This window comes from Tenebrio molitor, chromosome 8 (genome assembly GCF_963966145.1).
Source record: "Tenebrio molitor chromosome 8, icTenMoli1.1, whole genome shotgun sequence".
Classification (NCBI taxonomy): Eukaryota; Metazoa; Arthropoda; class Insecta; order Coleoptera; family Tenebrionidae; genus Tenebrio; species Tenebrio molitor.
The window spans coordinates 13383869-13411007 of record NC_091053.1 but is presented as its reverse complement, the minus strand read 5'-3'; the positions used below and the strand labels follow the sequence as shown (position 1 = coordinate 13411007).

General features: G+C 34.6%; 1 protein-coding gene and 2 long non-coding RNA genes across 3 annotated transcripts in view; 1 reads left to right on the top strand and 2 right to left on the bottom strand.

The window, feature by feature from the left end:
* Positions 1 to 27139, top strand: part of LOC138136954 (uncharacterized) — a 129795-nt gene that overhangs the window by 18502 nt on the left and 84154 nt on the right. The gene's annotated exons all lie outside the window — the stretch shown is intronic.
* On the bottom strand, positions 6722 to 15086 carry LOC138136950 (alanine--glyoxylate aminotransferase 2-like). Its single transcript, XM_069056254.1, has 7 exons — positions 14926 to 15086; positions 14668 to 14786; positions 8800 to 9034; positions 8167 to 8260; positions 7676 to 8107; positions 7187 to 7431; positions 6722 to 7134 (listed from the first exon to the last, which is right to left on the bottom strand). The coding sequence occupies exons 1-7, from the start codon at positions 14976 to 14978 to the stop codon at positions 6894 to 6896; spliced, it is 1419 nt and encodes a 472-aa protein (XP_068912355.1). The 5' UTR covers positions 14979 to 15086; the 3' UTR covers positions 6722 to 6893.
* LOC138136953 (uncharacterized) lies at positions 20865 to 26730 on the bottom strand. Its single transcript, XR_011161516.1, has 2 exons — positions 25938 to 26730; positions 20865 to 22153 (listed from the first exon to the last, which is right to left on the bottom strand). It is a non-coding gene; the product is annotated as an uncharacterized lncRNA (long non-coding RNA).

Sequence of the window (27139 nt, the reverse complement as noted above, 5' to 3'; positions counted from 1 at the left end):
TTTGTCACTTTTGTGAGATTAATAGCGGAAGGACCAGCTGAATGGATGAATCCACTTGGCGCTCTCCATACCGCCGAACTTGTGTCTCTCGAGCGTAATCTATCAAAATCACAATCAGACGAGTAAAATTCGAATCAGTCGCTTGGTGGGACACGAGTGCATATGGGGCGAGTCCTGGCAAAAAGAGTCGACGAGTTTGTCAACAGAGGAGACGGAAATTAATGAAGGAATTCAAAACATCTAATTAAATCGCCAGATTGATGCTGATGTGTGAAGTGTCGACGAGTTCAGTTCTAATTTGAGAACAGTGAGAAAGTAGGAAAACTGAGAGGAATTGATGCAAAGAGATGAATAATGAATCGTATTACGTTTACGCATATGTTTGTACAGTGTGGAATAAAATGATTTACATCTAGTTACCCTTGCGCATTACCCTTGTAAAAATACGAAATGCCGCTCTACAAAAAAAAAGAAAGCCTAACCTCAAAATATATATCCAAATTCCAAATGTGATTTATTGCGAAGGGATGATATGAATGCAAAGTAGAGATTGAAATTAAAAAGGAGCTAACAAAAGCAAGTCACAACTAGTGTTGAAAGTGGCCACCAACGTTTGTTAATTCAATTTAGTAAATTGTAACAATTGTCAATTCGATTGATGACATTTATTGACAGAACTAATAGTTCGGCACTTCGAAAAAAAAAGTAGAGCGGTACAGGAAAATTTACATGTGCAAAAATTCCAAAGGTAACTAGATGTAAATCATTTTATTCCAAACTGTATATATTTTTTCATACGCCTGAAGAGCTGGTTCAAATCAAACGTCAAAGTTTGTCACCACGTTACACCAATAAGACTGAAATCTGGAATTCCTGCCGGCCATAATTGCCACAATATGTCCAGTTCAAGAGAATCTCTTTTTGTTTGCGTGATTGTGAGAGAGTTTCATTTACTTTTAACAAATACCTAAGTCTTTAGAATCCAGAGATGAACATGTTATGTCACGGTACATATTTACATTGTAAATCAACTTCCAGGAATTGTTAATTGAAAAATGCGACGTTTGTGTTACTCTACAAACTCCACTCTCTATAGAGCTCATTGTACATTTGCAAATTAAGAAGAATCTAGATAATTAAAACCAGCACTTTCATAATTAAAAATTCGTGTGTTTGGATTTTCTGTATCAGAGCCCAACAAAAGCAAATACATTTTTAGTCATTCGTGCACATACCTGGTTCATATATCAAAGATAGCCCCTAGCCCGTAATTAAAAAGTTAAGTTATATTTTCTATTCCACAATTTTAAATGCCTTGTTAAGCAAATTTATTTCTTTTCGTGGCATTATAATAAATTAATTGTTTATAAAGGACATGTGTCACTCGGGTGTCAGTTGCACCAACTTGAACAGTCTTCAGTTAAAGTTCATTCACGTTGGATTTTCCTTGTCAAATTGTTGTTGTTGTCATGTTGCAACCTGCGCCTCCTTTCCAAGTAATTTTCACACTATCGTGTTAGAGCGACTTGACGTCCTTAATTTTGAATGTTAGTTTAATGTTTGAAATAAAGTCATAGTTTTTTTCATAAAATTATATTCTTTTCCTTTTCCTGCTTAATTTTACCATGGCGGAAAGAAAAGAGAAGGTTTTATTAACAGCTGAGTTGAAAATTGCGTTAGGTGATTAAATGTAGTCAAGAACTGAAAAATGCCTATCCCGACCTAACCTTCACAGTGTACGTATGACATGGTTACTTTATCGGCCCGTCTTGGTCACATACACAGCTAAAATATTATTGAAGAAAAAGTCGCACGGCCAAAAAATGAAAAATTAAATAATTTGACCTTAACCTGAAAAATCCAATGTGAATGAACTTTCATATGTATTTATTGTTTAACTAGCATAAGTCAATAGAAGGTAGATCTGTGATATACTCGTAATCTATTTTTAAGCAAACAGTGCAACAACAATAAGTAACACTGCCATTCACATTCAAGAAATTGAGATTATGTAGAAATGAGCTATTATGGGTTTCATTACAGCGTCCAAGAGATTCCGTACCTACTTCAAGCGACGTTTGGAGCTGAAATTCTAGAATTCAAATTTCACGTTTAAGCAAGGAGGTTAAAGTATAATAGGTTCATTTTTGTTTTAGACCAGAGTAGGCTATTTTAATTTTTTTAAATGTTGGTATCGGGGCTATGTCAAAATAACAAAATCAAAATTGTTCGAACTGCCAGTGTCAAATTTGACATTATTATTAAGTATTAAGGTAAATTAGTTTTAAATTTGTGCAATATTTACATTTATCATTAAATAAAATACACACATTATTGAGTCCTCGAAACTATGTATGTAGTTAATTGGAAAATGATAATGCTTGGCTACATGGTCATGAATTTTGACAAGAAAGTATACCATACAACTCGCCAAATTTCCATAGCCTACTCTGGTCTAAAACAAAAGTGAATTCACTGTATAATCAATTCACTTTTGTAATGACGAACTAGAGTTACTAAATTTAGTAACTTTTGTCTTGTGAACACATCTTTTTATCGCGAATTTGGGCTTTTAAAAAGTTAGGTTATGGGTCACGTCATTTGTTCTGTCAAAACTGATCCCAATCAAAGTATAGTGAAATTAAATTTGTTTAATTATTTTGAAAAAAAAGCAAAGTTGCACTAAACAAATACGAAAAAGCAGTTGAACGTAACAATGAAATAATTTTGCATTTTGCTACTCATCCTCGTCATCGTCGCTGTTTTCTAAGTCCGAATCGGAATCTTCAACCAAATTAACAATACCTAATTGGGGATATGTCATGGATGCTAAAGTTTCCCATAAGCCTTGTTCTTGTTCTTCATTTAAAATTTTGTACATACTTCTGGGACTGAAGCCTGTACAGCACTTAGGGAGAGTTTTACTTTAGATTAGGATTTACCGAAAAAACATCCGCCACTGCTTCTACAATTTTGCACTTTACGTATTTACGTTTCGATTATCTCCATGTTGAAAGCCTTTAAAATGTGCTGGTTCGTCTGCTTGCTTATTGATGCTTTACTCCGTTTTGGAAATTCATTCATTTTGGCAGTGACAATAAGACAATAATATGACAATTTAAATCATTGCCAACTGTCGAATTTTCATTTATTTTGTAAAAAAATCTAACAAACAAAAAGTTCCAGTTAGTTCGTCGTTACAAAAATGAATGAATTATAGTTACTTTAACCTCCTTGCGTTTAAAGGATATTTCAGAATGACAGACGCCAGTGCCGCCAATCAGACAAAATTTAATTCACTAACACTAAATTTAGTAAGTAAAATTTTTTGTTTGGCAACATAATGCAACAGGTGATGCTCCTTCATTAAAAAACAGATTATATGTGAACAGGTAAATACCGTTCACGTTGTTTTGACATAATGGGAGGCCATGAATTATTTTTTTAACGTTGGACACACTGTTTGACTTCCTTCACTAAAGTGCCTGACATGCGGACCTATCAAAATGAACATAACATGTTGCTGAATTTCCCGCGATGTCCGAGTATTCTTCTATTGCAAACTAGTAAAACTGACAACAATGCACTAGACTGACTGGACATTGACGCTATTTATAACCTCAAACTTACAAAAACATAACCTAATTGAAAAGACAACTCTACTACCAAATTAAATGCAAAATTTCCATATCCTCCAATTATGCCAAAACATCGTGAATGCATTTAAGTATGAAAAGGAAACCCGTTGAAAAATAGTCGAGTAATTCATGATTATTCCAGTTCAGTTGGCAGTCCTTGTTTAGAAATTACTGTATTTGATTCAAATGTGTTTCTTCGACTACCGCAATATTTAAACTAAGGCTGCCAACTGAACCATGATAGTCAGGTCTTATTCGATTTTTTTTTTGTACCGGACCGTAGATCCACTAAGAATTATTATATTTTTCTACTTGTTCATTTAATACATAGTATATTATGCAACAAGATTTATAAACGGCACTTTAGACACTCGTTTTATGTTAGGCACGAGCGAAGCGTAGCGGAGCGAGTGTTTAATAAACAAGTGTCTAGAGAAGTTTATAAACGAGTTGAATACTATACTTTTCTACGACCAAATTAACAAATGGAGCACACAAACGAAACAAGCAAGTTTTTTATTAAACGTTAATTTAAACATACAAACTAAATGAACATACCAAATAGGAATATATATATTTCTCAGGATAACAAACTGTTGGTGGCTTCAGGTCCACATTTGAAAAATACAACGAATTATTCCACTGCAATGACGTTTTCTTTCACGCCGGATGCGAAACTGATAAACGTCAAAATACCAACTTGATCTAAAGCTAAATATGTCCAAAAAATTCAAGCCGTGTTTAAAGAAACTTCGAGCGTGTTTAATATCCCGAAAACGCCCGAATGGACACCAAGTTGTGACTAATGAACAATCGTTTTTAAAGTGACGTTTTATACACTATTTGTCAGTGCAAAATGTGACACTTTAGAGAAGGAAGTAGAAAAACGTTTTTATAATATTCTTCAAGTTTTCCCTTCGTATCTTTTTCATTGTTTGTCCTTCAAATTGTTTTTTATTTACTTTTTTTTTTTTAATTCAACATCATATATTCTTAATACCTATTTAATTCACTTTACAGGTAAATATGCTGTCGATTATCTTAAGAATCAATTAATAATTATACTTTCGATAAATTTTCCATTACATTCTTTTTGAACCTGTAATCTATAATTAAATCAGCAGTTACAGTAATAATTCAATTATTCTCATTTTTCCAAACACACTATAACTGAATTATTCTCCCTTTAATCAACCCCATGACAATAGACAAGAAAAAAAAATTAAATATAAATTCGTTAGTATCGATAACGCTGTTTAAAATAAATTTGTCATGGAAATTTTATTTTGTGTTTTAATTGCATTTTCACTTAAAACAAAGTTATTTTATACCGGGTGATTTTTAATGATTGAAATTATTTTTGTTCGGTTGGTAACACATTTACGATTTTATGTTGTTACACTTGACTGTCAAATTCAAATATGATAGTTCAAAAGTCAAAATAGATCAAATTGTCATTATCACAATTTATTTAATTTGCAAAAATGGTCAGGAATTTTAACCTTGAAAAACAAATTAAAAAACAATTCTTTGACAAATCATTAAGCGTACCAATTATTCGGGAGTGCCAACTAACTAAATTTGTCTCAATCATTAAAAGTCACCCGGTATTTTATTTTTATTGATTCTTAGATAATCAGTAAGTACAAGTTTTATATAATGTAAAAAAATAATTTCTGAAAAACAGTATTAAAATAAAACCTATTTAGATATCGAAAATCTGCAACATCACAATTTATCTCCGAAGAGCAAGTGGCAACGCAGTTGAATTTTGATCTGGGAAAAAATATTAAGTGGGTTTAAGTTCTATGGTGAACCTGTCAAGTGTCAGTTGGGTCAATACAGTAAAACAATCATCAGAATGAGATTAAACAAAATGCTAATTTTTAATTTTTGTCGGAGGAAAATTTCTTTAATTTCCCCACATTATAATAAATTGAAATTCAGTTGTGCCAACTCGTATTGTGTCCAGTTGGTTACGATTATAGGGATATTTAGTCTTCTACCAACGTAAATGCGAACAGGCTTTATGTTCAAATTTAATCTAAATTGTAAGAAAAATCAGAGATATAGTAGAGGTCAGATGAAAAAAATTAATAAATAGGTGAGAATTATAATTAATTTTAGACTGATTTTGGAACAAAAATTAAAGTGAGAGAAGTAACAATAAATAAAAAAATACATAATGAAAATGAAATAAAAGAAAACAAGACGAAATCGGATGAAATATAAATGTGCGTCGAGAAACACAAGAAAAATGATGCATAAAAATAAGATAAAAAGAGTCAAGACAAGAAATAAAAATCAGAGAATATGATGAATTTGAGTGATAAAGGAGAAACTTTAAAATGAACTGATGAAGAAAGAGATACTTATCAAGAAACAAAACAAAATAGAATATTTTGTTGTTAGTAGATTATCTCAAAGATATTTTTTTGTTCGACACTGTCAGAATTTGAGAATTTTCTCCTGTGTGAATGGACTTTGATAAATGTCACAACTTGTCAAAACGAAACGTCAAGTTAATTTTAAAGATTTTAAGCGATTTGGGGCCTTTGAGGGGCTCGTTGAACAAAAAACCGTTATATTCAACTCATTCTTGTGTAAACTGGCCTTTTTTTGAAGAGTTTAAGTGAAACGATGAATGAAAATATCTCAAAAATTCAAGGCAATCAATTATTTTTTCTACGATCGTGCAAAAAGTGAGTGTTCATTGCATTGTTTTTAGTGGAAAAAGTACCTCTTAATTGCACTAGTGCAACAAAGTCTTTATTGCACGCATCTGTCAACAGTCTGTCTACGATCGTGCAAAAAGTGAGTGTTTATTGCATTTTTCACACACGACGCACAGGACTGAACTGTTGTTTATCGTTGTTTTTTTCTCGTTTTTTTTGTTCGATCATAGAAAAAATGTTGTATGCAACACGTGCAAAAAGTGTAACTGCACTCGACGTGTTGTCCCACTCGCCTGCGGCTCTTGGGACAATTTTCACGTCCTGTGGAATAATCCTTCACTTTTTCCACTTGTTGCATAAATAACTATTGTTGCACCGTCAAAAGAAGCGAAATTGAATAAAACAAAATTGTTTAAAAAATATGTTTGTATTTTCACAGAAAACATAAAAACTTCCATATTGCATTTCGCGCATAAATATGTCATAAATGCTTAACATACAAGCACACATACATTTAATACTTAAACACCTACTCCCTAACCTCCTAACAGCGATAAACAACCAAAATAAAAACAAACACTTAAATCGACTTGATTCTTTCTTCCTTGATCGCTTTACGCGCCCTCGGCTCTTTGCTCGGTGTCTCCACACCCTTCACTCCCACCGTACCCTTACCGCTGTCCCTCAACTCCTTCAGGACGCGATCCAGAGCGGAAATGACCTCGTCGACGTTCTCTTTGGTGAACACCAGGGGCGGCTTAATCTTGATCACGTTGCAATCTGGACCGTCCGCGCTGATCAAGATGTGCTCCTCTTTCATTCTGCCACAAAACAAAAACTCTTTCATCTATCCCGACAGGCTCCGGGACTCACCTTTTCACGACGTAGGTCGCCGTCTCCTTGTCCGGAGTCCTCTCCTCTCTGTCCTTCACCAGCTCGATACCCAAGAAGAGTCCAACTCCGCGCACGTCGCCGATGCACGAGTGCTTCTTCGACAGCATTTGACAGCTGTCGAAGAAGTACTCCCCCACGACCAACGCGTGCTCCCTCAAGTTCTCCTTCTCGATGGTGTCGAAGACTGCGTTGGCGATGGCGCAGGAGACTGGATTACCACCGTACTGGAACAAGCGAAGAAATATCATCAGTACCATCGGTGTGACTTCAGTACTGATGTACTCAGAGCGGAAGCAGATACAAATAAAGATAATGAAAAGAATTGTCACGCTGGTATTTTTTTTCCATGTCTAATCTCTTCTATTGAGTGTTTACACAAGATAAGACGCGATAAAATTATTTTTGGAGGACAATTAAACCAGCAAGTTATAAATACTCGGGTTTTGTCTAAATATAAAGAGGTCTCACCGTGTTGAAATACTCCACTCCTGTTGCCCTGAAGCTTTCGGCGATGGCTTCCGTGGTGACGACAGCAGCGATGGGGTGTCCGTTGCCCATGGGTTTGCCCATGGTGACGATGTCCGGTACCACATCGTGCAACTGGAAGCCCCACCATTGCTTCCCCAACCTTCCAAAACCGACTTGGACCTCGTCGGAGATGCAAACACCTCCGGATTGTCTGACGTGTTCGTAAACCTCCTTCAGGTAGTTCTCGGGAGGGATGACTTGACCCCCGCAGCTCAGAAGACTCTCGGCGATGAACGCGCAAACACCTTGACCCTTTTCTTGGCGCACTTTGTCGCAAATCTCCCGGATTTCGTCGGAGTAGAGTCGGGACAAGTCGCGTTTAGGGTGATCGCTATCGCGGTACTTCCCTCTGTAAGTGTCAGGACAAGATGCCTAAAAGAAGAATGGGGGTGAGTTTGCGGGGTAAGTGGGGAGAGAGATAGGAGACGTACCACGTGGACGTGATCCTTCTGGGGAGGCCCACCAGGAAGACTAAACTTATAGTGGGAAATGTCAATCAACGTGGTCAAATGGCCATGGTACGCACTAAAAAAATACCACATTCGTAGCTGCTCAGTGACCCTACCCCTTCTGCCCCACACAATTACAATAATAACACAACAATCTACATTTTCCAAGGCTGCTAGTGCGGCGACCGTTGAGACACCGAGGTGCCGCCACCAACAGACTTGGACAAATTTGACAATCAGTAATCCTGAGTAAAAGCATGTCTGTGCTGAAGAGTCGTCCTGGTAGTGCACCCGCGGGCCGCTGGCTGACCGGCGCGGCTAGTCCTCATCTGTAATGTGTTAGGTGGCTGTAAGAAAAAAATGAAACAAACAAATTAGAGATGTTCAAGTCATTCAACAGCACAGATGTGCCCTGCGACAAGAAATAAGCATCGATCGGCCTGTGCGAATGTTATTTCTGGTCGACACACAAACACAAGTAAAAGAGAGTCAAGCGAAATGTGACGGACAGTGGTGGTACGGTTACGAAATGAGAAATGAGTTTTTGGGTCCGACTCCACGGGCCTTTGGTCTGGAAATGGCGGCGGCATTAAGAGGGAAGCGAAAACAACTCACTGCTCCAAGGTGAGGACGTCCGTGTTGCCGGTGTGGATCTGGGCGAGGCGGAGGGCCAGGTCGTTGGCTTCCGAACCGGAGTTGACGAAGTAGCAGACGGAGAGCTTGTCGGGCATAGTGCTGATGATGCGCCGCGCGCACAGGACGATGTTGTCGTGCAAGAAGCGGTTGTTCGTGTTCAAGATGGACATCTGCCGGCAGCCGGCTTCGACGACGGCGGGGTGGCAGTGGCCCACTGGACAAAAAAAAAAACGTTCAAATTTGGCAACGAACGAGTGGAGGCGCAGAAAAACTTGCAGGGAGACTGGCGGTGAATCGCGGTCAGTCGAAAGTAACATACGTGAAGATTCCGAGAGAATTGTACAACGAAGAATACGAGATGTTGGATTTTTATTTGAAAGTTTCCGCGAAGAGAGAGATAAGCGCGAGGCGAACTCACTGCACTGCATTATACTCGAAGGAAAAAAAAGCAAAATAGCGTCAATTATACGTAAAATAATGAATAAAATTGAAATGGTATATAAATTTCAAAAAAATCTTATTGTACCCGAAGATAAAAAAGAAAACTTCTTATTAAGGGTATCACAATACTTTAGCATCTCTCTGTGGCTTTGTGTTAGTTGAGATTTTTTTCGATGTAATTTGACAGATGTGAGATGTCCAAAATTGGAATCAGACGCCCTGTGATGTGACAAAAATAAAAAATAATCATCTTATGTAATAATTACGTAGAGTGGCCAGCAATAAATTTTGGTCGTCAAGGTCATTCTTTGACGCAATCGAAAATGCTCCATTGTAAAACAGTCGTAAATGTCATAACCTATCATCATGTTGTATGACATTAATTGTCATTTTGTTCTCATTTTTTTGACACTTTGTTGACATGGGCATAATCAGGCAGGGAATTTTTTTAAATTTGTGACAATCTAACCAAATTTTGAAATGACATTGACGACCAAAATTTATTGCTCGCGACAGTATGTAACATCTCAAAAAAAAAGGAATAATAGTGAGTTTTTCAGAAGAAATAAGAAAAATAGCAGATGAACAACAATAATTTTAATTGTATTTTTCTTTCATCCGAACATACAGGGTGATTCATATAGTTTCATACATATTTTAACCAGTGGCACATGCCGAATTCAAAAGGCTCTTAACAATAAAATATTGACTCATACATCAAAACTTGGCAAAAATTACCATATCGGTCATTTCATTATTACTAAATGCCATTCTTCGCTAATTTATTAACTATTTATTCCACTTTACGTCCAGTGTATGGCGTAATCAAGAATGACTGAATCTGTTGGTAACAATGAAAATTTGAATGGTTTTGGTACCACTGCAATCTAAACGCATTTCCGGTTGTCAGCTTTGGGATTGTTGATAGGCAAATTTGAAATTAACCATAAAAGGTTAATTTTTGTGATAGTTTATTTCACCACCTGCTGGATAGTCAGAGAGTCTATACCGGCCTGGGCGTAGACCGAAAAATCCCCTAGTTCTCATGATTCTGACGTTTGGGGTTGTTTTAGGGGGTTGCTGTTAGCAACTAACTGTCATGCTTCAAATATGTGACAACCTCACGGGGATCGTGATAATTTTGACATGCAGTTCACACTCCACACACATGCATCTGCATGATGCATGCAGTCATGCGTAGTTATCCAGTAATAAATGATATCTACTTTACTTTAATTGTAATAACTTACCAGTCACTCATTTCCACGAAAAATGGCACGGATTAATTAAGCAAATATAATTGTTTTGTTATTGGCTCATCTTTATCTGAAATGACCTGCTTAGGAAATGACTGATTAACATAATGGTAATAGTTATTTATGCAATGAGGTTCTGTGTAAATTGGGCTTTTCTAATTGCCCAATTTGCACAGAAACGAGTTGCATACAAAATTTTATTGTTTAAAACGACGGCGACGTCCCCAAAGCTTCCAAATCTATTAAAAATGATTTCGCATTTGCTTTTGACAGTTTTGACAAATTTTTCAAGAAATGTCACTTTGAATGTGTTGTCTAGGGGAACGGTTGGATATCTGCTATTTTTTGCTTTAGAGCAGTTAGGAGGCAGTTTACAAAGGAGAAAAATGAGAACTTGTGACAGTTGAAAACAATAAAATAATAAATGTACTGCAAATACAAGTTTGAGATTATATTTTTAATATTTTTCTAGGAATAGGTTTACAATTAACGGAATGTGGTGTTGCTGCATTTACCGCAATATCAGTTCTAGTACATATGATAAAAAAGCCAAGCCAGTTCATAAACACTAACAGCAAAATACTAAAAACCAGAAACACCACACAGATCTAACATCAACAAAATGAATAAAATATGTTTGTTATTAAAGGTGCTTTTAAAGTGTGACACTCTTTGACACTGCACTTTGACAACTTCAGTGAATTCATCAGATTAGTTTGTGAGGTTATGATTATTTAGTGACATTCCCCCCAGAAGTGGCGCCGTGGGGATCAGAGGCACTAAAGCTTTGCCCAGGCAGATCTATAGTAAAATATGTCAATCATCAAGACGGCGGTGGTTTATTTATTAAAATGGTTTTTACACTTTACATTTTCACCATTTATTGTATCTTGGCTGTCACTGAGTGCCAGCTATCTTCCTTATCACATAACCGACATGACCTATTTTTTTTTTAATTTCGTGTCAGTACCAATTACGAAACAAAAAAACACCAATATTTTTCAATTGTTTCGTTGCCAATAGACTCAGTCATTGTTGATCACGCTGTATAACAGATGTCATGAATGTCATAATACAGGCAAACAATTGTTGCTATAGAGAAAATGTTGGTATTATAAAGGTCGCTTTAATTTCATTTTGACAATAATTCCTTCGAATCACCCCGGCAGTTTGTTTCAACGTAAAATATTTTCATTTTTCTGCGGTTCTTAAAAGGTGGTAGTACACTCTTCAACACGCTTTATCTTCAACAATTTTAACGTTAGAACCTAGACATTTTTGTAAGAGTCTCTAGGGGTCGGAATCTACCACCGGTTAAAGTTTGTATGATACTATATGAATCACCCTGTATATGTAGGCATAATAATAATAATGCAACGAGTAGCTAATGACAAACAATAAGTGTACTTTCATGGAGCTAGAATTGTGAAGATAAAAAAGATTTTTTTTTTCTAAGGGTATCAAATTACTTTGGCACTTCTCTATTAAATATTCAGCATATTTAAAAAATGTTTCCTCAAAATTAGATTTATAACGCGTGGCTTAAAGTCGAGATTTTTTTAGATGTTATTTGACACCTTTCAGATGTCAAAAAATGGACAATTCGAATTTTTAGAGAGCAGAAGGTTCAATTTTTGAATTTTGGTGGTCAAAGTGGAAAGTATTATAAGAGGTAAAAAAATAACAAAAATTGTTGTATTCAGTTTGAAAAATGTAAAAAAGAACAATTATGACATTTGCAGATGAAATAAGAAAAATAACAAATGGACAAGAACAATAACGACCGAATTACCTAATGAGTAATGACAAATGACCCTGCAATGGTGAAGATAACAAAAAAAAAAATGTTTTCTACTTTTCTAGGGTTATTTAATGCCAAATTCAGCATTTTTTAGACACCTGAAACATACGGACGGTCATAAACAAAATTGTACTTTTTAGGTTAGTTAAGTCACTAGTTACTTTCATGTTACCCTGTTGGTGCCTATGGTTTTTAAGCTTTATATTCTGATGATACTCATGAAATTATTGAAACAATACCATCAGATAAAGAGTATATCATACGAGTAGATGAATTAATTAATTGTTGTTGATTCTGAGCACCCTGAAGAGGAGGTTCAGTAAGAAGAGGAAGAAGAAGGGAAGAAGCAGATTCGGACAGCGAAATGGATATTCTTCAGTTAAGTCTTCATAAGTCATTATCAACAAAAAAAAAAACGAATGCTAGACAAAAGAAAAAGCAGAAGGAAGACAAACCTCCATTCGTGGTTTGTTTAAACTTGATATTGGCAAGCAGATCGCTTTAAAATCATATTTTGTTAAAAGATTTGGTAAATCACAGTGTGTTAAAAAACGTTAAAAACAATGTTTAAAATTAAAACATAACCTAAATTTATTTTCTTGTTCGACACTGTCAGAATTTGAGAATTTTCTCCTATGTGAACGGATTTTGATAAATGTCACCACTTGTCAAAACGAAACGTCAAGCTAATTTAAAAGATTTTAAGCGATTTGGAGCCTTTAAAAGGGGCTCGTCGAACAAAAAAACGTTGTATTCAACTCGTTTGTGTGTCAATTGGGCTTTTTTGGCACTCGTGGGCCTTTAAAACGCTCGTTTCACTCGCCCACTCGTGCCAAAAAAACCCAATTTACACAAGAACTCGTCAAATAAACTACTATTATTACTACATTTGACGAGCGTACACTCTAGAGAGAAAGCATTAATGGACAAATAATACTGGGTGACTTTTAATTATTGACATAAATTTAGTGAGTTGGCACTTCCGAATAATTGGTACGCCTAGTCATTTGTCTATTGATTCGCTTTCTAGGTAAGATTCTAGAAATAAATAATGACAGTTTGATTTATTTTGACTTTTATATTGTCATATTTGAATTTGACCGTCAAGTGTACCAACATAAAATCGTAAATGTGTTGCCAACTGAACAAAAATAATTTCAATCACTAAAAGTCACCCGGTACAACCCAAACAAAGATTTTATCAAAAATTTAATTTTGACAATCCGCAACTTTTTTGAATTTACTTATAAACAAAATTAACAAAACAGCTGGGAGAATAAATAATGAACCACTCTCGTATATTTGTCAGCGAGATTGTTAACTTTTATCCTTTGACACGATAAAATAATACAAAATTTTATACAGTCAGCACAGATCACGCTTTGGACATTCCAATGAATCGGTAAACAGTTTGCTAAATTCAGTTTCGTCGTTAATGACCCCGACTTTCACGTTCCAAATGACAGAGAGAAATGTACAATTCCTTTCCTCAAAAAAAAATCCATTCGACATTTTGACATATCCACTTTCAACAAGACAAAATATATTTTTTTTACTGTCAATTAACAGTGATCGATGAGCAGCACGAAAAAATATTTATATTGGGGAACTTTGCAACTAGAGGAAACAATTTCAAGGTCACAAAATACAAACGACATTACGCAGCAGCTGCCAACGAAAAACTTGTAAATAACGAAAAGAAAAGAACGAAGACAAAGCAGACCGACAGTAATTACCACAGTAATGGCATTCTTGCTCTATCACAAGTAAATATAAACAAAAGATAAACAAATGCAACGTTTAGAATTTTTACAATGAGCAAATGTTTTTTCTTGTTCGGATTCAAGTGAGAAACTGCGGTTTAAAAATAATCTCAAATTGTCTTGTCACAAATTAATTTAAATGGAAACAGTTAGCGTGTGACTTTCAAGGTCACCGTCGATATTACTTTCTGGCACTAGTGTTTAATTTGTCTACTTTGTTAATGGAATTGTTCCAAAAGAGGACAACAGAAAATAAATGATAATTAATAATACATAATAGAATATGTAGTATTTGCTAAAGGAAATATCGATAATTGTAGATAAATCCGGCCTGGATGCCGTGCACCCTTTCGTATAAAGTTGAAAATAAATCTAAAAATACATTATTAACAGCAATGACTTTATCGTTCGAGTGTCACTTGGGTATCGTCCTGATTGATAAGATCTGAGGCGATCAAAATCCGGTCGATCGAGATTTTGTATCGATTTATGATCCAAGTCGAGCCGAAACTGCTCAGATCGGGGGCAACAACTCGGCCAGCGATCACGTGACCCGAAGAATTTCCAAAAAAAAAACTCCACTCACCATGTGCAACGTTGTTGATGCAGTCCAGGAATTGGTCGCCTTTCTCGTCGAACATGTACTGGGCTTGGGCTCTCACGATCTTGAGCGGGTCCTGCCGGAAGAACAGCTGGCAGGACTTCCTGCAAGCAAAAATCATCCTGCAGGACTTTCCACGGGAAACGATCGACCGGAAAATTCCGACGCACGGTTCGGGGCGCGCCCCGCGGGTCGATGCGACGGAGGTGGGCGTAGTGGAGGAGAAAATGTGAATTTTCTTACCCGATGTGTTTGTCCCTGAGGGCGATGGTTTCTTTCTTGGAGAGGTGTTCCATTTGGAAAGTGGCGAAAGCTGGAAGCGGAAGTGAAGTGACGAGTAGCTTGGGAGCTGTGTTGGGTGTTGCGTCCTGGGGCAAGTCTATATAGGTCCTCGGGCTGCGCACGCACTCCGCACAATTGTTAATTACCGGCCATCAGTAATTGCTGTTACGACATGCGTGGATTAATCTCTTGACCTCTGGAGATAAGAGCGCGTTTCAACAGCAGGTGCTATCGCGGGGTGAATATTTCTGGGTGGAGGGGACGTTGGAATTTTTTTTGGAGCATGTGGAATTGTTGGGAACCCCAAATTAATTGTTTGGGGAAAGTGGACGGGCGAGAGTGAACCCACAATAAAAATCGTCGAAGAGAATGGAATTTTTTTAAATTGGTAAAATGTTATAATAAATATGCTAAATGACAGCTAAGTTATTGTAGGTAAGTAAATCATTTTGAAAAAAAAGTACATAATCAAAATGATTTTAGTTTATTTGCACTGAATTGTGATGTAATGTGGTGAGAATACAATGACAGATAACCGACAGATAACTAACATCAACGAGTTTTTAAAAAATCCAGAAATCTGATGAAAATTAGACATTTAACCTTATTTAAATATTTTTATTTTTTGGGTAACACCATAACATTTATTGATTGAAAAAGCATTGCAGACAATGAAAAAAATTGGTTGGAAAAGACAGAAGTCAAGATAAATCGTTTTTATTATTACATATTATTATGCGTTCAATTGAAATCCTGAGCTGAGTAAGCGTTGGAAAAAGTAAACCGTTTAGAACAGTGTAAAGTTTGAATTTCCCGCCGTTTGACAGGAATGACATTTGTTAATGTTTAATCGACACATAATTGAACATGTTTGTTTTCAGCAAGAGTGCTCTTTCTACAAGAGGACGTAGATCAGGATATCTTGGTGTCCAGTATTTATTCGTTCGATTTATTGCTTCACAACAACACTATAGTATATTTTTTCCTGGTAGGCGGTTGCGCACGCCATTTACAAAATCCTGCAACGAAATACGACCTCGCTATTGGTTACTCTGTTCCACTAACCAATAGGGAGGTCGCATTTCGTTGCAGGATTTTGTAAATGGCGCGCTCAACCGCCTACCAGGAAAAAATATACTATAGTATATATAATTGATTTCATATAAATGTTCATCAAGTGAGCTGTGCATTTGTAAAAGCACCTTTAATTTAGTTACATTACAAAAGTCACATTTATGAAGGTCATGTCCAATAAATCTTTACTTTGTAAAAATACAAAGACAAAAACAAATAAGAATTACTTGAATTTAATCAGTAAAAAGACGTAACATTGCTTTTGAAATCAGCAATGTTAAAATGGACAAAAACTAAAAATTTGGCAAATCGAGTTCGCGCAGAGCAAGCAACTTTGAAAGTTAAAGTCACTAGCTTTAGCTTTGCTACCAACAGAAAATCAGATTTTCATGGCTTGCTTAGATGCACATTTATATGAAATTGAGTATAGTTTACTGTTAATCCCCCGCTCATGGAGTTAAACTTGGAAATTTGCTTCGATTGTAGTGGAGAAATACAGGGTTATTATAAACGATTGTAGTCGAAGCAAGCCATGCCCACGTTATGAAATTTTTGCCGCTTTCATGAGAACTGTCAGTTTTTGTCGTTTTTTTAGGTGAAAAGTGCGGTGACGATTTTTTTTTTTTTTAAATTAACGATTGAATCGAAAAATATTGAGTTGTTTTGCACCCAATTTTACTGCTGTTGTGTGTGAACGGTGTGTACCTACTCACTTATTCACATCATTGTGATGTTTTTTATCTGGAGTGGCAACCATAAATTTTACATTCAGTTTTTAAACCTATTTGGACTACAATAATTTATAATAACCCTGTATATTTAATGAGTATCAATAACACATAATTTAATAAGTAAACTAAATATTTTAAAGGCCCACGAGTGTCAAAAAAGGCCCAATTTACACCAGAACGAGTTAAATACAACGTTTTTTTGTTCGACAAGCCCCTTAAATGCTCCAAATCGCTTAAAATCTTTTTTGTTCGACACTGTCAGAATTTGAGAATTTTCTCCTGTGTGAACGGATTTTGATAAATTTGACAACTTGTCAACTTGTTTTGATAATTTAAATTTATTTGGAATTTAATAATTTTTTAACATACAGGGCAAGTCACATAAGGTTTATTTCTGAATTTATTTTGTACGCAACTAAGAGTACTAATTACACTGACCACTTGATACCATTTATAATGTGATTTTATTTAGTAATCCACGTAGGTATGTAATTTGGCTAAAAATGTCAAAATGACAGTTGATGAATTTAATTTTTGATTTCATTAATCAGAACAGGAAAACGTCATTGTGACATTTTTAGCCAAATTACATACCTACGTTGATTACTAAATTAAATCAGATTATAAATGGTATCAAGTAGTCAGCGTCATTAGTATTTTTGGTTGCGTACAAAATAAATTCAGAAATAAGCCTTATGTGACTTGCCCTGTATTTTTTTTTATTTCATTAAAATAAGTTAATTTTTTTTCACTGATTTTAGTGTTAGAAGTGTCACTTTTTTCACTTAGGCAAAAAAATGTATGACGTCATCAACTTTTTTTTAACTGTTTGGTTTTAATCCATGAATGAACGATACATATTCTACAAAGAAGTAATTAATTAAAATGAAAATTAAAATAACAATTAGAACAATGAGTAACATTAAATCCACCTTTCCTTAGTCCACTAGTAATTTCAGGATCTTCGTCTGAATCACTCATTTTCGCTTTTATCGAGCTTGACATAAAACTGACAAAAAAGATAATTTCAATAAACATATAACGTTTCCTTAGTTACCACAACTGATAAAATAGGTTTAGATTTAAGGATGAACTGGAGTAACATTGAAAAATGGCGAAATTTGCTTAAAATTGGTACAATAGTCCTTTCATCCATTCTAAAGTACTGTGCCAAATTTAAAAAAATTTGATCGAGGAATTTTAAAGTTATTACCTTTTAAAGTTTCGGGATATTTTACACGTGTTCTTATGAGAAATGGAGCAATGGTCGCATAAAAATTGATAAAAAACATATTTCAAAAAGGCCAATTTTTCTTAAATTTTTCACACATAAAGTATCGATATCGTAGAATTTTCTAATGAATTTACAAAAAAAGCTGGTGGAGGATTTTCCTTGTAATCGCCAATTACATGTGGAAAAACATGGTTTTTGAGGTTATGTATCTGTTTTAATTTCAATAAAAGTGAACAAAATGCATATAATTGACGTCGGTATGCAACATTACACTCATATCGCACGTTTTACTGCAGTTACGTTAAGAACTTTAACAGAAATCAATGAAAATTGAAATTCAGTGTGCTTTTGTTTACTTTCACGTACAGTCTTAGTCAAAATATTGTAAAATCACATGTAAGTAATTATCTAAATATCAAGAAAATAAACACAAAATTTACTTGCAACTCATTACAATTCGTTTCCAAAAATTAAAAACTATTTTTTCAAATATTGATTTCTCGTAATAAACGTTTCATAGCATTATAAGAATTCCGCAACTTTTTGCTGAGATTGTTACTCCAGTTCATGCTTAATGGAATATAATTTTTTTTTATCAACAACTAGTATATTAATATATATAATATATTAGTATATTAATATTAATTAGCGTGCTTTTTTTTCACGCGTGTGGTTTATTCAACTCGCCTACGGCTCGTTTTATAAACTTCCACACTTATGAAAAAAAGTTGCACTTCTAACACATGTCTAAATAACTATTCTGAAATCAACTGAAAAATTCGTTATTGTTTAGTACTGATCCAATCGCCTTTTTTGCTTTTAAAAATAACAACGGTCAAATTACTGTCCACCCAGAAAAATATACACTCACCTCTGAGTTTTACGACAGAAAAATCAAAAACTCCTCTATTTCAACTTTAAACTTATGTAAATGTAGAAATACTTCTTCCACAGTACGGCGTATCACGAGGGTCAGCTCTGGGTCCACCCTTATTCACAGTATACTCGTACATATATTGATCATCAAACATATACAGGGTGTTTCTGAATAAGGTACTTTAATTTTAACTGGTAATAGAACTCGTCAAAAGGAACAACTTTTCTATCTACCATTTTGCCGAAAAACGATGTTTAATTCCAAAAAAAAATTGGAGAGATTTTTCACTAAAATAGCCCTACTCCACTAAATACTGCAATGGCTAATTGAAATCAGCGCTAATATGAAAAAAACATCCATTTTAATCTAGAAAACGTGTTCTAACGTAGAAATCGAAATTCAAATAAATCTACTCGTATAGCAAAAAATCCACTTCGTAAGAATCTGGTTGTTTCACGTTTTTAGGTAGCTTAGTTTTGGAGATATGAACGGTTTTAGGAAAATCTTTCCTATTTTTTTAAGCCATTACGCAACGTTTTTCGCCAAAATGGCAGAGAGAAAAGTTATTCCTTTTGATGAGTTCTATTACCAGTTAAAATTAATGCACTTATTTCAGACACACCCTGTATCTTGCAAAATTACTTACACTGTTGCTGCTATATGCTTTATTTGCCCTACGGACTTTCGGATTCCTGATTACAATATAAACATAAAAATAACAATTCCAAAAAATTAAAAATAACATTTTTACTTCTATCCCCCACCCCTTTCTGTTTCCATATCTCTTTCATCCATCTTATCTCCCTTCCGTCTTCACTCAGTATTTCTCCCCTTTCCTTTCTCTCCCTCTCTCTCATTTCACCGCATCCGCTCCATGTGTTCGCTCGTCTGTCTTTCCTCGCGGCACATTCTGCACCTTCATGCTTCTTCTTCCGTCCAATACCTCTTCTCTCTCACTTCATTCCCATAAGTGTATCTCGCCATCTTTTTTCTCTCTCTCACACTCGCCCTCCCCAGGTACACCGGAACATCCTCTGTCACGCACCTCTCAAAATTACATAGCCTTTTATTATCCTCATCTCAACTCTCAAAATACATAGGAGCTAAAAAATATTCAATTTGCTACTCTCCACTTTTCTGTTGTACTCGTATCTACATGTTTTTTACATTTAAGAATGACTTGTGTTTCCACAGTACCGTCAGCTTCCTTACATTGTGCATAACTTTTGCATGCATTTAAATTTTTTCATTGATGATGCAAGACGATATTTTGGTCAAATTTGCTAAGAGGATCACACTATCGATCAGATTTCAAAGATGTATGTACTCAGAAAATTAATCTCTTGTGATTAAAATCGAAATCAAACTGCGATTCACTTTCTACAACGTGATCAAACAGTCTACACAAGACAAGTTGATAATGTTGCATTTTATGGCGAAACACTGTGACATTAACAAATTCTATGAATCATTTCCTGCTATTCTAAATCGCAAATTATAAAAAAAAACACAACCAACAATTAAAATTATACTAAGGACAACGTAACATTTTATCTGCCCCGCCCATTACATTTTCTTAGTTACCAATCAAATGGATTGTTAAGACGATGTGATTTACACAGCAAAAAAATTCTGACATTCGAATTGTCTTAATGACATTTTATTTTTTAAAACCTAAAACAATAATTGTGGACTTGACAGCAAAATTCTAACCTTAACTTTATTACGTGGCAAATGTGATGATTAATGAAAAATTATACAGACTGAATCTGGCTTTGATTCTCATTGGTCAATTTATGTGGGTGGAGCAGATAAAAAGTTATAACGGCAATACTATCGCGCGTTCAAATTAAATCCTGCCAATCCTGGGCTGGGAAGGCGTTGGAAACCTTCAATTGTTGTGCTTTTTTAAAGCGTAGATTAATTGGAGCTAACATAAAATTTAGAACCAAAAAAATTTTCTTTTTTTTCTTTCTTTGCAATGTTTTACATCAAAAATAGAATAACGTAACGATTCCTATTCTCGAAGCAAATATCTAAGGGCACCCTTTGCTGAAAACAAACATGTTCAATTATGTCCCGATTAAACAAACAAATGTCATTCGTGTCAAACGGCGGGAAATTCAAACTTTACACTGTTCTAAACGGTTTAATTTTTCCAACGCCACTCAGCCCAGGATTTCATTTGAACGCCCGATGTAGTAAAAATTTCATTGAGCTTTGTTCTGTCGATTCCAAAATATTTCTCCAACACCATAGATTAATTTCCCTTATCAATCATTTGCACCGATTTTGATAACATTCAAAAATATTTTCTCTGCTCAATAAATCACCGAGATCTATTTTTAGCTTGTTAATGAAAATTAAACAATAACGTATTGACACATTAATAAAATTCTACTGCACGAGTGCTCACAATAAATATTTTATTGACTTATTACGATTGGTTGTCAACTCGTTAAATTGTCGTCATTCAACACTTAATTAAATTAAGTACGAATTACAGGGAAAACACGCACAAGCAGGACATTTAGCAATTTTTTTAGAGAAGTTGTTAATCAACAAACGCCAAATCAAACAGATTATATTGGTAGTGGGGTCACATACTATAGAATTTTTTTTTTGTTTGCTAATAATTGATAACAGTGAATAATTATATTTTATCGATTTGCTTATCGATGAGTCAACGTTTAAGTATAATTTATTTACGGCATAAAAAAATATTTTCTAAACAATTCCGCAAGGAACTATCATTATTTATTGGCTAATTAATTTCCTACAATTAAAAAAAATGTAAGCACGTGTCTAAGTTCACAAAAATATCCACGAGAGGTTCACTTTTATCACTGCACGGTTATTAGTTCCGACGAAATGATTTCTTGATGGCCTTGACGTTGGTAGTACTGCTCAAGACATTCCAGACTGATTAGAACTACCTAGTAACGATTGTATTAATTTAAAAAAATCGAATTCCCGACTAATAGAACTGTAAGAAAAAGTTTGAATTGACAAATTGTTTGAAATTAAATTACAAAAAGATATTTTTTGCCAAGATACGAAAATAGAGGAGGACATGATACTTACTAAGTTTATTTTTGGGACCACTCTGGTAAGTACTAAACAAAAAATTATTACCTGCGAAGTAATACTTTAGTATCTACTTCACGCTGTACAGATTTGATATCTCTGGTCTAAAACGTCCAATTTAGAATGGACATTAAAGTGAGCCTGTCTGGTGTGCCTCAGGGCGCACACTTGCTCCCCGTCTTTTTGCTTCTTGTGGAGAATTGTCATGTTAAAAAAAATTACGTTCACATTTACAGTTACATAATGCAAAGCCCAGCTGGCGTCTGTGTTAATTTGAATAAAATAAATTATGTTCCCGTTAAGAATAAAAAAGTTAATGAAACTTTTATAATATCATCATCCACTTCGGTCATGAATGACGCTGGCGAGATAAAATCTGGAAGCGCCAAACAATTTTTTAAAATGTCATGCGTCATGTAAGTAGTTCTACGCATTTGTGAACAAAGGTAAAAATGTTTATAAGTAGATTTGAAATGTGAACAAGGGCAAAGGTGATAAATAAAAATAATTCATGGAAAAATTTATCTTGCCATAATCGTTGTTAAGATGTTTTATTATTCTAATTGTCATTATAAATCGCAATATTTTACAATGCGATTGTGATAACCTTAATAATGAAATCTGCTTAAAAAAATACTAGTATCTTCTGGAGCTATTTATTTACATACGTTGGAAGTCAAAAGACGCAAAAACAATGGAAACAGAAGGAGAGACAATGTCAAACCGGTTCTAGGAGGGGAGAAAAGAAATAACACAAGCCAAATTAAGACTATGGGCATGGAATAAAACATATTTTGTGTGGGATCTACCTAGAAGAAAAATTTTGATTTTGGAAATGAAATTTTTTTGTGGAAGTGAAAAAAGTCAAGATAATTAGCAATGGGATCGCAAAATAGAAAGTAAATAAGATAAGAGATAATAAAAATTACAAGAAAGTTTCACGTAATAACATTTAGGAGGGTGACATGGATTTTACAAGTGTTTACATTTTGTCCAAAAAGTTTGAAAATTCTTGAGATAATTCTGACGTGAAAAATTTGTTCAGAAGGATTAAAAATATTCAAAAATCAAAAAAAGGAAAAAGTGAGGAAAACCTGAAACTATTTTAAATAATTAAAAAAAGATAAAGAAACAACTCAAGCAAAATAAGAAAACTGCCAACAAAATAAATTATATTCTGTGCAGAATGTTTGAAATTTCCGCTAATTTCAAATGGCGCGGGCTCATGAGACGGCGCCCACGGTACCATTATCATTATCGACCTACACACTGATCGAAGAAGAAAAAATCTACAGAAAAATCATCAAAAAATGCAGTAATTATAGTCAATTACATCATACAGTAAATAAGAGTGAGTGTAAATAGATTAAATAAAGACATAAAAAAAAATGTGTTCCATCAACAAAAAAAATTAAGACTTCCAGCCACCTTCCGATCCGCCAGCATTCTTCAGATCCTCAACACAGAATCTAATAGAAAAAATTTGAATTTTGAAAAATGACAAATTTTGTTTAAAGTAGAATTTAAAATTTAAGTTGGCAAAACGAATTTTATAAATTTTCACACCTTGTCCAAAGACTGAAAGCTCTTAGGTGAAAATTCAAACCTGAAGAAAAAATAGTTATAATATAATATAGGAGTTGTAATTTTTTTAATGAAGCCCTGCAACCCCACTTCTTTCCGAAAAAGATGACATAGGTCAAAAACGATGACAGATCATAATTGACAAAAAGACACTTTAAACGTAGAATCCAAATTTGAAATCAAAATGAGGCCTTTCTATTTAAAAAAAACAAAGATCGCGTCGATTTCCGGTATTTCCGGAAGGGTCGCCATTTTGAATAGTATATTATGTTATGAGGAGCAAAAATGAAGTTTTATGTGCTGCGGCTGGTAAATTGGCTGCCGAACGCAGTGAGGCAGACAAACCAACCAAAGCACATAAAACCATTTTTGCTCCGAATAACATATACTATTTTTTCTTCAAACCTTCATAATAAATTACTTAATATATGTTAAGAAACCAGGTAGGAATTTCAAATGATTTAGCTAGTTTACTTTACTGCCGCTCATCAGCGGAGATAATAACTTCACGGACGCTGGTCAGCTCGTTAGATGCCATGACAATGAAGTGACACTTTAGCATTATCAATGCAGCAGGATAATGTCACGGACGTTTGAAGAAAAAATATTTTATTTCAACTTGGAGCAGTCCATTATAGTCGGCTACCAATTTTCATATTCATACGATTTTGGGAAATCAGAAATTTTCTAACGAACGGGCTACGTGAATCAGCCTGTATAAAAAGTAGAGGGTTATTCTAAACGACTGTAGTCGAAATAAGCCATGCCCGTGTTATTACATTTTTGCCGCTTTCATGTCAACTGTCAGTTTTGCCGCTGTCACTGTCATTTTTTAGGTGAAAAGTGCGGTGATGAGATTGTTATTTATTTTTGTTAAATTAACGATTGAATCCAGAAATATTAAGTTGTTTTGCAATCAATTTTAAAACTATTGAGTTGTTTTGCACCCAATTTAACTCCCGTGTGTGAACGGTTGTACTCACTTATTCACATCATTTTGATGTTTTTTTATGTGGAGCGGCAACTATAAATTTTACATTCGGTTTTCGAGCCTACTTCGACTACAAACATTAAGGAGTAACCCTGTATAATTTTCAAAAAAAAAACGGATAAGACCAAAAACAATACCTAGCAAAGAGTACAAAGAAAAACAACAAATAAAAATGAAAAAGTCGAGCAAGAAAACTTAAGTTTTAAAATTAAGGGCCAGTTTACAGAAGCGAAATTAAATTAATCGTAATCAAATGCGAGGTTAACTGAACACGTGACCAGATTGCACCAATCCAAGTTGCGGATTTATGGGTTAATCGCGCATTAAAATTTAATTCGAATTAAACATTTAATTCTCTTTCTATAAACTGGCCCTAAATGTTTTAAATTTTCACTTTGTCCAAAAATGTTGAAAATTCTTGAATCAGAATTCAAATGTAAAAAAAAAACAATTCAGAAATAAAAATGTGAGGAAGATTTTGAACATTTTTGAGTGAGAATTGAAATGTAAAAGAAAAGTTCAGAATGATTAAAAAAATCCAGAAACCTTAAATGTGAAATGTAAACCTGAAAACATCTTGAACAATTAAAAAAACAATTTGCAGAAATCTAGCAAACAATGCAACAATGCAAAAAAAAACCTAAAGTATAAACGTAATTAAAGACGTAAGAAGTAGAACAATTTCTAAAAAAAGAATACAATGGGAACAAAAATAGAAAAGAACAAACAAATCGAAAGGAAAAAAATTCAAAAAGATAACCAACTTGAGACAAATTTCAAAACAATCTTCTATTTGAAAAGCAAATAAGGATTCCAAAGTTCCTATCATTTGACACCATTAATACTGGTCAAGGCGTATTAGAACAAATATAATTTTTCTCAAAAAGACGATATGGCTTATCAGGTGCGATAAACAACGAACGCCTCTTATATAACTTTTCGAAAACACGACAAACCAATGTTCCCGTTTTTCCGGTGGCGGAGTTGCTCAAGGGATCTCTTTGCACACGCGCTATTCAAAAGTGTATCTTTTAACGTCGAAAAAATCGCAGTCCAAACCAAATCAAGATTATCAGCACGTGCCCCACATAAAACACACACTCTTCGTCGCGTGAGCACGTGCCACATCTTCAGATAACTCTTGCCAACAGTAATTAAACAGCGCCGCGATAAGAGAGGCGCTCCCAATTACTACAGTTGATAGTAGATTTTTGTGTGGAATTTTTGAAGCCTCATTAGATAGTGGCAACAGAATTGAAAAAAACCATTCTAAATATACCGTTCCACCAATATTTACAAACATATTAATAAAACATCAACACAGATATTCCAAACTGGATCTGGCTAGTTAGATAAGCAACTTAAAAAATACAAATACAAATGGACAATACTTACGAAATTTAAGTGAGTTTTTTTTAAACTGGATTGTTAACGGAGGTTGGAGGTGAAATGCGTTGTTGATTCTTTCTTGCAGCAGTTGACCTACGAGCGTCATCAACGGCGAAAAGCAGTAAATTTCGAAAACAACAAGGTGGACAGCAAAAATGGAAGATCAACGATCTGAATAGCAACAGTGTATCAGTATGGCCTAGAAAGGCTGAATAAAATTTTGTAACGAGCAAATACAGCCGACATGTCAGGTTCGATTGATTGACCTCTCGTGTTGTCAAGCGCTGGCACGGTATTATCTATCTAGTCACAGTCTATCGATCTTCCTGTTCCATCGCCATAAGCTTGTCGGGAGGAATGTACAAATATTGGATGCGAGACGTGTCCGGTAGAAGAAGAACGCGAAACCAGCGTTGCACGAGAGATGTTGAAGCTTTTTGACAGGACACGTTTCTTGTCCAAGGTGCAAATTTATGGCGTCTCAAACACACTTATCGGACCAAACAAAATCTGAAAACTTCCTAAATTACGTAGCTATTAGCGGTCGAGTATACTCTTGTACCGGAGCAATGAGAAAAAGAGCGATTATCATGGAACAAAAACGAAAACATTTTGGCCAATTTTTGAAAAAGTCAAAAAAGACAAACGTGGTTGTCATATTTAAAAAAAATCCATCAAACAGTTGTATTTGCATATTCTGTAAAGCAATTCAAACAAATTATTATTCATCCCACCTCCACCCGGCGGCACGGCAATTTTGCCGGAGTACATACACTATTACGGATATTACTATCAAGTAATAGTGCAGTGCTTATCAACATAATTACCGGCGTCTCGCCTCCGCATTTTGACTTTGTTGTGTATTATGTTCTGTGTCAATGTTAAGGAACTTCCTCACGATGTGACATGAGTATAATAATATACCTTTTTGAATTTCAACTACCAATGTGTTATCTAAATCCAGAATTTTTAAATTATTGATTATAAGTTTAATTTAGATTAAACAATTGTATTGATAACATAATTACATTTTTGAATTACAATGCAAAAATTTTCCGGAATCTGGAAAAGTTCCCCGAATGCTTGCAGCGTTTCCACGTTGAATAGCAAGGGAAATCCTCTCGAAAAGGAATTTCTTTGATTTTGAATCGCCTGATTCCGAAAACGTATAAAATATGTTGGAAATTTTATTTTGTCATTTTGGGTTT

Excerpts from the sequence above, each read along its gene's own strand:
- LOC138136950 (XM_069056254.1), bottom strand. The coding sequence starts at position 14,978 with ATGGAACACCTCTCCAAGAAAGAAACCATCGCCCTCAGGGACAAACAC. Across the intron at positions 9,035-14,667 it reads CATCAACAACGTTGCACATG|TGGGCCACTGCCACCCCGCC; the intron begins GTGAGTGGAGTT and ends TTTTTTGTCCAG. Across the intron at positions 8,108-8,166 it reads AGAAGGATCACGTCCACGTG|GCATCTTGTCCTGACACTTA; the intron begins GTACGTCTCCTA and ends TTCTTCTTTTAG.